Source organism: Apium graveolens, chromosome 2 (assembly GCF_009905375.1).
Source record: "Apium graveolens cultivar Ventura chromosome 2, ASM990537v1, whole genome shotgun sequence".
NCBI classification, from domain to species: Eukaryota; Viridiplantae; Streptophyta; class Magnoliopsida; order Apiales; family Apiaceae; genus Apium; species Apium graveolens.
The window spans coordinates 53,500,300-53,511,422 of NC_133648.1; the positions used below are offsets into that span (position 1 = coordinate 53,500,300).

Genomic DNA, 11,123 nt, shown 5'->3' on the forward strand with positions numbered 1-11,123 from the left:
TTTAATTAATTTCAGTTTCATTATATCATGTATAAATATTAAGTAAAAATACATAAGAAGTCATTTACATACATGTTCAAGCATTAAAAATTAAGTATTAATACATAATAAATAACAATTTAATTTCTGTAATTTTTAAATTTGGGCCATGTAGCCGGAACTATAATAAAACAAATTAAAACTTGGCAGATGTAAAATACTCTCAACATACATACAAAATTTACACACAAAATCCACAGGAATGAGTTGGTATTTCAAAATTGTAATGTGACAGCAAGTAAATGTAGGAACCACTTTACTGTTGAACACTATTTTTTATAAATGTTAAATACTAAAATAGAAACATTATTTTATTAATAAACAACGATGACTAATTTTTTAATTTATTATAAAATATTCATTTTAAACCGTTTTTGATAAAAGAATAACAATTCCAACGGGAAACTTTTACCATTGACGGCTGACAACTATTGCAATTACTTGACATTAGTGGTTGAAACAGTAAAGGCCAACAAACATAAATAGTGACTATATAATAAACCAGCATTATTTGTTTTAATAAATTAGTGAAAATTAAATGTATATTGCAGATAAATCAATTATAATAACCAAGAACGACTATAAAACTCCTCACTTCTCTCTCTGCTTGATACTACCTCGTCTCTCTCTCTCTCTATGCACAGTGCAGCTCCCTCGTCTCTCTCTCCCTGCACAGTGCAGCTGCTCTGTCAGTTGTTCTATTATGATTAAATCAATAGACAAGAAGGCAGACAGTTTCAGCACTTGCTAAAACAGAGAAGAAACCTTTTTTCTATTTACAGGAAAAAACAGAGAGCTCTGTAAAAATAGCCCATTTGACTAAAAGCTAGTAACCCTTTATTCCTATCTCATCCACATTGTTATATAACGACTCCATTTATCAAATCTTTACATACCCACGTCAAGATTTGAGTGTTTATATACATCCAGTGGCTGCTATTTAGCTCCCCCCCTGTTTTTAGTAGAGGAAATGGCACAAGTTTCTGCTAATAGTTTCATTCCAGAGACATTTCAGGGAACAACAGTGGATTTAACTTCACAAATTGGATTGCTTTGGGAGTTGATTAGAGTTCCACTGATTGTTCCATTGCTGAAATTAGCAGTGGTCATATGTTTAGTTATGGAACTTATGCTGTTTGCTGAGAGATTATACATGGGTATAGTCATTATTTTAGTGAAACTCTTTTGGCAAAAGCCTGAAAAGAGATACAACTGGGAGGCAATGAAGGAAGATTTGGAAGCTGGCAGCTCTACTTTTCCATTGGTTCTTATTCAAATTCCCATGTTTAATGAAAAAGAGGTCAGTTTTATTACATTTTCTTGATTTTTACCATATGAATTTTATGCTCTGTTATTGCTTGTTTGTTGTTCTCTGTTTTTTGGTGTCTGTATGTTGTTCTCTGTCACAATTTGGCACTGTTCAAGTTTCTTACAGTAAAAAAAAATAAGTTTTTAAGGGCTGTATTTGTCTGTTTGTATAATTTTGTTGTTTTGTGGGCAGGTTTACAAGATCTCAATTGGGGCTGCATGTAACCTGTCATGGCCAGCAGATCGTCTTGTTATTCAGGTTCTTGATGATTCAACTGACCCTTTTGTCAAGGTAACTTCAAGTTCAACATTAGTTCCTTGTCTTATTCAATCTGTTAAGTGCCGTATTTGGTTAACTTTTTTGTTGATAAATCTTCTGGAAATGCAAGCTTTGACCTGGTTAAGTCACCGCTTGATGATTTTACTTACCGTTAACAAAGTCTAAATGTCATATAAAACTTATAATTACAAAATAGTTTGATACATCATTCGATATTTTTTTGGCATGTTATATTAAATTAAGTTATGACTAATGTTGCAGGAATTAGTTGAGAAAGAATGCAAAAGGTGGGCAGCCAAAGGCTTAAACATCACCTACCAAATCAGAGAAACAAGAGGAGGCTACAAAGCCGGTGCTCTTAAGGAAGGATTAAAACGAGATTATGTTAAGGATTGCGAATACGTTGCAATTTTCGATGCTGATTTCCGGCCAGAACCTGATTTTCTGCGGCGATCTATCCCATTTCTGATGCACAACCCCAAAATTGCACTTGTTCAAGCTAGATGGAGATTCGGTAAACCTACTAACTAAATAACCAAATTAAGTAATGTTACCGTCGTATTAACATGTCACTATAACTACCTCCTTTTTGTCCCTTTTCCTGTTATGTTTCTATCATTTTAAGAGTGTCGGTTGTCTACTGTGCCTTATATTTTTACCTATGAGAATGCCAAAATTTTACAGAAACACTTTCATGTTTCGGGTAAAATTTTGTTGACAGTGAAGAGGTTTCGTGGATTCTTATAAAGTTGTGTAAATCTTATAACGAAAAGTTTGTACAAGCATAATTTTGCGAAACAGATAAAATCTCCGGATATGCTTTGGAACGTTTAATTAAGTTTGTTTGAGCATGTTGACATGGTGAAGTGGTGAAGTGGGCACATAAAATGCACAGCTCGTGGATTGGGCCAACTTGGTTGTCCGTCCTAATTTGATTGTCTTATTACTCTGGACCTCCCATGGACTCATGGTGTTTGTAGTTTGTACAACCAATCCACCACCACGCCATGTTTTTTTTTCCTTTCTACCCTTTGTCATACAAAATTTTCTACTATTAATGAGTAATTAATATAAAAAGTAGTCAACATATGGTGCAATTAAATTTTCTACTATTAATGCTTGAGCTATCATAAATTTGTTGACCAGTAGTATTATATTGAGAGGTGACAGAGTTTGTGTACAGGTATAGATTTGTAATATAATGACAGAGTTTGTGTGCATATTAAAACATGGGAGTAGATTGACTCTTGCTAACTTACTTCACCTACCCACACTTGGGTCTGGTGGTCTCCTGCAATCAACATTTTTATTGCATTATTTGATGTGTCTGTATGTTTTTATATTAGTACAAAAGTCTAGCCTGTTATAGTTGATGTGTTATATCATATGTGTAGTTTTATGAAATATGCTGTTGTTTATAAGTAAAATGCTAAGTGGATAAATGGGATTTTTACTGCAGTGAATTCCGATGAGTGTTTGATGACAAGAATGCAAGAGATGTCACTGGATTACCATTTCACAGTGGAGCAAGAAGTGGGATCAGCTACTCACGCCTTCTTTGGTTTTAACGGTACTTATATTTCAACTACTGCCTCTTCCTCATGTCCCTTTCCGATGTGATTAGTTACTAGTTTCGATTCTTGTTTCCTCGCTTTCATATTTAAGAATTAAGACATTGGGAAATATGTCATTTACCAAAAGATATATGAACTTCGCAAAGTAATGTGATAACTTCAGTAAGTTTTGACAATTTATGCCCATGTTTACTTGTCCCGAGTTCTTCATCAACTTGATAGTTCCAGACTCTAAAACTAAAATCTTATAAATTGTTTTCATTTATATGTGTAAACATAGGACAGTAACTGAGTTTGCAAAGTGCTTTGGATTTTGTATACAACCTTGACATGTGACTCTTACAAGGCACAACATCACAAAGGGAAATAGAGAATGGTCCATTTTTGTAATCGATAGTCACTGGGTGGGTCTTTTGTTCTGTGGTCCAATCTCTTCAAATCAAATGATGCTTGTAGTTTAGTCCTATAACATAGCCATCCCCAGTAAAAACTAATAAATTTGGCCTAACAGTTCCAAACTTTATAAGTTTAAAATGTCTTCTTAAGTCAATCTAGTGAAAACTACTTAATACTAAATAGAATAACTAGCATGCCTAATAAGTTATTATGATTGAACTATTGTGCAGGAACGGGTGGCATATGGAGAATTGCTGCTATCAATGAGGCAGGTGGATGGAAGGATCGAACAACAGTTGAAGATATGGATCTTGCTGTCCGTGCTAGTCTCAGGGGCTGGAAATTTGTCTACCTTGGCGATCTTCATGTACGTTTTACTTGCCTATTAGATCATGCATTGTATAAAATCATTCACGACAACTTAAAAATCAGTTCATCTGGACATTTTATTTGCAATTCGAAACTGATAATCATTTGAGAATTGTTTGTAATTGAGAGATATATATATCTTATGTTTTGTTTGCTGAACTTACCATAGGTTAAAAGTGAACTTCCCAGTACTTTCAAAGCCTTCCGATATCAACAACATAGATGGTCTTGTGGTCCTGCTAATTTGTTCAGAAAAATGGTGATGGAAATTGTGAGGAACAAGGTATGTTAACTATAACTCTTGCACAACGGTCCACGAAAGTTATTCTATCAAAATTAAGACAACATTAACAATATCTCTTTTCCTTTTGGTTTTAATTATTGTTGCAGAAAGTAAACTTCTGGAAGAAGGTTTATGTGATATACAGCTTCTTCTTTGTAAGGAAGATCATAGCTCATATGGTCACATTTTTCTTCTTCTGTGTCGTCCTTCCATTAACCATTATGGTTCCCGAAATTGATGTTCCAAAATGGGGAGCCATCTATATTCCTTGCATCATCACCGCTCTCAATTCAGTTGGAACACCAAGGTCTGAAAACTTCTCATTTCTTACAGACGGTGAAACCTTTTTCTTGTCTTTCTCTCTTTCCTTATTTTTGAAATGCATTTTGCAGGTCGATCCATTTACTGTTTTACTGGATTCTGTTTGAGAATGTTATGTCTTTCCACCGCACCAAGGCAACCTTCATTGGTTTATTTGAAGCAAAGAGAGCTAATGAATGGGTTGTGACTGAGAAACTAGGAGATGGTCTGAAGAACAAAAACAGCAAACAAAATAAGAAGTTCCAATTCAACTTCAATATAGGAGACAGGTAATAATACTTTGATATGCTTCTTTCACTTTAATTTAGTTATAAAATGTGCATCCAGTTCTACTGACAACGTATAGAGTTACTCTGAACTCCGAAGGTAACATATGCGATCAGCATATCCATATCAGTAAAATGCACATTCTGTCTGTGATCTATATTTTCTTTCCTGTTCAAATTCCCCAGAAAAATATAAGACATCCTTACTAGTCACTACGCTATGTGATCGATGAATTGCATATAATTGAATTTCTGTTTTCTTCTTTATAAAACATTGATTTGTTAAATAGTTCCCCTTTCCAACTTTTCCATATTCGTATGGTAATAATAGGTGGCCTGATATGCAATACAAATTTGTGTTCTCTCTTTTCAGGATACATGTTACAGAGCTTGGATTTGCAGCATTTCTTTTCTTCTGTGGATGCTATGATTATCTTTACGGGAAAAACAATTACTTCGTTTACATGTTCCTCCAGACAATAACCTTTTCGATTGTTGGATTCGGCTATATCGGAACAATTGTCCCAACCTAATAGACAAAGGAAGCATAATCTACATGCAACATTCCAGCACATAGTGAATCCTCTGTGTATCTTTCTTCTTTACGTGAATACGTAGAATATGTGTTTCTGTTCAGCATTGAATTGTCCAAGGTTAGTTGTTGGAGGGGAACCAGAAAACAGATTGGTAATTGTTTTAGCTTAGAAATAGATAGTGAGTTAAGGTTGATACAAGTACAGATTGCAGCTATTGTATTCCAGAGGTTAGATCATCAGTGTCTATGTTTTTACTTGTGATTACATCATTAGTTATTGCTGTACTTGTTCACCAATCACTTCAATTATACTTGTAGTTTTTTTCAGTTTGAAGAGTGAAATAAACTGTTGAGCAAAAGAATCAACCTTGCAACTTGTTACTTGTATCAAAATGATCTTGCCATTTTGTAATTCTTATTTTTTGTCAGTACATATTAGTTAATGAATTTGAGAGTTTATCAGAATGTGCAAGTGATTCTGTGATTACCCTTCTTTAAAACACTCTAATAAAATAAATTTTCGTGTGATTGGCCCTAGCATGTCCAGTTCTTCGACTAAAAATGACATTATAAGAGCAAAGTCAATGCTCTTGTAAAAATAGGTGCACCTATTAGTATAATTTAGAACCAAAAGGTGATTTTTGGTATTAAAATAACACCACTTCTTCAATGGTTGTTTCTGTATTTAACTAAATTGTTTCTAATTTAACTAACTTTTTTATTTATGTGTATAAAAAATTTTCACTTTTACTTATTTTTTATTTCCCTCTCTATTTGTAACTCTTTTGTAGTGTGGCAAATATAACACAATGCTAAATTTTGTGCTATATTTAGTACAAACTATAAAACTGTGTTATTTTAGGACAATCTTTACACCACCATTGGATTGTCAAAATTCACATTTTGTGCTATATTATAGATATTAGGGGTGAGCAAAAAACCGAAATAAAACCGAAACCGAACCGAAACCGCTAAAACCGCTAAAAATCGATCCGGAAAATATCGAGCCGAATCCGAAAAGTTGAAAACCGAACCGACTTTATGGTTCCGGTTCCGGTTATTGGTTAAAACCGAACCAAAAAAACCGAACCAAACCGAATATTTAAAATATTTAAATAAATATATTATTTAATTAAGTTGGGTTATGTGGAGACCTCTCTAAATTGGAGACCACGAAGACCTCTATCTCTAATGTTAAATTAAACTTAATCCAATGTATTATTGTACCTTTTTTCTATCACTTTTCATTAAAGTGTCAATCTGGTCGTCTTATTTGTCACCTTTTTTGTAAAAAAATTCTATTGTGCTGAACTGTTAGTATTACTATTACAGTTGGTAATATATTTGGAGTTCATGTTTCTTATCTCTCAACCAAGTCTGTGTAAATTTGGTATATTGTGTAAAACTTAAAATGTTGAAATAAATTTTGAATTAAGTATGTTTTTATATTTATAATTGTATTTTCATTTTCTAATTTTAATCTCATCCGGTTTTGTAACCGATACCGAACCGATTATAACCGAACCGGGGATTTTTGAACCAAAACCGAAACCGAATCCGAACCGGCGGTTACGGTTTTCAATTTTAAAAACCGAATATATATGATTGCGGTTCCGATTTTAACACACCATTTAGCACACCATTGGACACCAATTTATCAGTGTTATAAAACCAAAGCCTACATGACATAGGTGCCAAATCTTTCGGAAGGATTTCTTAATTTAGAAAACATATAATATACTGATATTGAATACTGAATCACAACAACCTATTTTATATAAATTGTTGCTGACCATAATCCATTAAATACATATTTTTATATTATCACTAACTCTAAGAATAGAATAGTATAGTATAGTATAGTAGTGATAGAGATTTTAAATTGGGTATCAAAATTTATTTTCTAAATAATATGGCATTGATAATATTTACCATTTTAATTAATTTTTATGTAACATTTTGAAATGCAAATTGAATACTCTAACATTTTCAGTAAAAATATCCCCCACGTACGCTCTGGCCAAGCGCTCAAGGCATTTAACCTGAAATTTGGACAAAGTATCTAGCATCCGTCTTTTACTTGGATTAGAGATCTGCTTACAGATATACTTTACCTCCCCTTCTTAAAAAATACACAATCATCGGTGAAGCTTTTTAATATAGTATACATTCTTTATCTATCAGTAGCTAAACTTCCTTTTCCTTGTATAATTTGTTTTGTTTTCTCGAGTCTAAGTAACAAACACACGAGTAAGGATGGATAGCTCAAGTGGTTAATAGTTTATTATGTGTAACTGTCTGTAATAACCCCAATTTTTAGAAATTTTTGAAACCCTGATGAATAGTAACTTTTGCTGACTATGCTGATTAAGGAAAATTATCAGACCACGTTATATAGGAGTACTGTTATGGAAATTCTAAGATCGTATTAGTATTCCATAAAGTAAATGAGTGTATGTAAATGTCGTCAGAATTCGGATTCGAAAACTTTGGTTTTTTTCAAAAATCCACCAGATACCGACAAAATTAAGTATAAGGTAACATGATAAAAAAGATTTCAATTCAAGGATTATAAGAGAGGATCATTTAAGGAATATAAAATATTAAGAAAGGTTTAGGGAAGCCCAAGTAATAAGATCCCGGATGTTATCCCTCAAACGATTAACGAGAACGAGAGTTAAGCGAACCGTAAAACAAATAAACAACCAAGGGACAAGCACATACAAGTAGAATGGGAAGGAAGCTTCCAAGAGAAGCTAAAACATGTGGTTAAAAGAGAAGGTGACATCATCACACCATGAGGATTGGACAAGTGGTAAGATGATGAGGTAGGCAAGATGATGCAAGCAATTTGCAAGATATTTAGCCAATGATTGATATCAAACAAGCATTTTTATGCACAAAGATAAATAAAATTAAGCAAGCTTCTCCCCCCACCCATTTTATCTTCTTCACTTCGAGTTTTCATGCAAATGGTGATTTGGAAATTCAAAACTCAAGCTATACTCCATGGAAAATTATAAGGTTTGTTTCTTTGGATCCTATATTTCATAACTAAGAAGAGCAAGTAGTTTGAGTGCTTGAATCAAAGGTTTTCTATCTCAAACAAATCATTTTAGTGGAGGGTGAATAGTAACCAACTTAGTTGTGTTTTAGTTTCATTAGGTTCCATTGAAGATCCAAGCTTCCTAAGGCCATATAAGCACCCCTTGAAGCTTCTAATTGAATCCCCACTCTCCAAGGAAGGTATAAAGCCCTTGAACCCTTATAAATCAGTGGGTTTAATATGTTTTTAAGAATATTATGATTGTTGTGGGGTATTCTAAGAATTGGTATGATTAGTGATATGATTTGGATGAGTTTATGCTTGGTTATTGCCATTAGTTAGTCAAGTTAATGCTTAATGATTAAAGTTATGGATCTTGAATGTTTTGTTGGGAACCACGGACTTAGGGTGTTACTACGTTTTACGATAAAGATTACGAAAAGAGGATTACCTTGTTAATGGTTGATTCCACGCTCTTCTATTGTATTCCCAAATTCCCTTGAGCGAAGTGTGGCCTCCGTCTTCTCAAGTTATCCTCTCTTCTTGCTCCTTGGTGGCTACAATATGTTTTCACACAATTCCAAGCAAGAAGAGAATAAGAATATATATAGGCTACAATAGGGACCATGAATAACTAGGCTGGGCCTTCTAATTACATCTTGAGCCTAGCCCAATGTAATTAAATATTAATTCAATCCACTAAAGAATTAATATTTGCACTACCTTTCTTAATAACGTAATTTAATTAATTCGGTTCCAATATTATTTGCTTATTAAATTCCCCATGTTTAAAATATCATATGTCCATTAATTAAATAAATTACTGATAATTTATTTAATTAATATCTTTTATCCTTGATCATCCACTCAACCTTTATTTAATTATGCCAGAATAAATTCCACTTGCAGGGTTTCACATAATTAAATCTTTTTAAGCTTTCAAGGGGACATCATTAACCCGAATATTATCAGGACATGGATTCCTTCAATAAATAATATCCACCATGTATATAATTCCATCACCCAAAATATAATGATATAATTCAAAAGAATTATTTCATATATAGATCAAAGCATGTAAATAATATACACGTGTCAATTACTATTTTCGGATTAAGAACCTAAGCATTAATAATAACATAGAATCTTAGTTCTCCTTCTTAATCAGTATTAAGGGAACAATTCTAAATTTGATCCTGTTCAATATACACAAAGTATACTAGTATTATTTATTAGTCAATATAAACTAATCTAAATAATACTACAGCCATACTAGTGGATTGTCCAACACCACCTGTGCTGTGAACCTTATTATATTATATAACCGTATTTAACAATCTAATATTCTGTATCCCATTTGATACTAAATTGTTCACAATATATAATATTAGACAACATGTAAACATTCAAATTATTCTCAAATAAACTGGCCAGAAATAAATGTACATACTTCAAATAAATATTTTCAGTAAACACTAACAATCTCCCACTTATACTCAAAATATTCTATGTGTACATCAGTGTTTATTTAATCCACTATTACATAAAAATCTATGTGTCCACCCATCTGACTCCTATCGCTTCCACATGCTTGTCAAAAACCTTGGTTGGCAAGCTCTTTGTGAAAGGATCTGCTCGGTTGTCTTCTGATGATATGTGAGCCACAACTATATCCCCTCGCTTTACGATTCCTCGTATGAGATGATACTTACGTTCAATATGTTTAGCTGCTTTGTGGTCTCGCGGTTCCTTTGAATTTTCCACAGCACTAGTGTTATCACAATACACCGTCAAGCTCCTAGGCAAATTAGGTACCACATCTAAGTCCAAAAGGAAGTTCCTGAACCATACAGCCTCCTTGGCAGCCTCAGAGGCCGCCACGTACTCGGCCTCCATGGTGGAGTCTGCAATGCATTTATGCTTTACACTCCTCCATATAACGGCTCCACCTCCCAAAGTAAAAACATATCCCGAGGTTGATTTCCTCTTATCCCTATCTGATTGGAAATCTGAATCAGTATATCCCACAGGAAATAGATCTGAGGCCTTGTAAATTAACATATACTCCTTAGTCCTTCACAGGTACTTGAGTATAGTTTTTACTGCACTCCAATGTTCCTTACCTGGGTTCGACTGATATCTACTAACCATGCCTACAGCAAAGCAGATGTCAGGCCTCGTACATAACATAACATATATTAAGCTTCCACATGATGAAGCATAAGGAACTGCTTTCATGCTCTCTATATCCTTAGGTGTCGATGGACATTGCTTCTTAGATAGAGCAACTCCATGCTTAAAAGGTAGAAAACCTTTCTTGGAGTTCTGCATGTTAAAATGAGCTAATACTTCATCAATGTAGGGCTCTTGAGATAAAGCCAACATCCTTTTCTTGCGATCCCTTATAACTTTGATCCCAAGGATGTATGCCGCTTCACCTAAGTCCTTCATGTCAAATTGTTTGAACAACCATGCCTTTACTGATGACAACATCTCAACATTGTTTCCAATGAGTAAAATATCATCTACATATAGTACTAGAAAAACCACTGCATTACCTTCACTTCTCTTATACACGCCGATTCGCTTGGACTTTGATCAAATCCATATGACTGGACTGCCTGATCAAAACGAATATTCCAGTCTCTAGAAGCTTGTTTAAGTCCATAAATAGACCTCTTAAGCTTACATACCAGATGCTCTTGG

The 11,123-nt window shown here is 33.7% G+C and overlaps 1 protein-coding gene across 1 annotated transcript; it reads left to right on the forward strand.

Moving 5' to 3' along the window:
• The first annotated feature begins 653 nt into the window (after positions 1-653).
• Positions 654-5,745, forward strand: LOC141707427 (glucomannan 4-beta-mannosyltransferase 2-like). Its single transcript, XM_074510590.1, has 9 exons — positions 654-1,339; positions 1,541-1,639; positions 1,889-2,141; positions 3,087-3,197; positions 3,828-3,964; positions 4,136-4,249; positions 4,357-4,556; positions 4,642-4,839; positions 5,210-5,745. Exons 1-9 carry the CDS (start codon positions 1,010-1,012, stop codon positions 5,367-5,369), a joined length of 1,602 nt encoding a protein of 533 aa, XP_074366691.1. The 5' UTR covers positions 654-1,009; the 3' UTR covers positions 5,370-5,745.
• Positions 5,746-11,123: the final 5,378 nt, after the last annotated feature.

Bases quoted from the DNA above. Each gene is read 5' to 3' on its own strand.
- LOC141707427 (XM_074510590.1), top strand. From the start codon at position 1,010: ATGGCACAAGTTTCTGCTAATAGTTTCATTCCAGAGACATTTCAGGGA. The intron at 3,965-4,135 runs GTACGTTTTACT...AACTTACCATAG, and splicing joins TCTACCTTGGCGATCTTCAT to GTTAAAAGTGAACTTCCCAG. The intron at 4,557-4,641 runs GTCTGAAAACTT...TGCATTTTGCAG, and splicing joins AATTCAGTTGGAACACCAAG to GTCGATCCATTTACTGTTTT.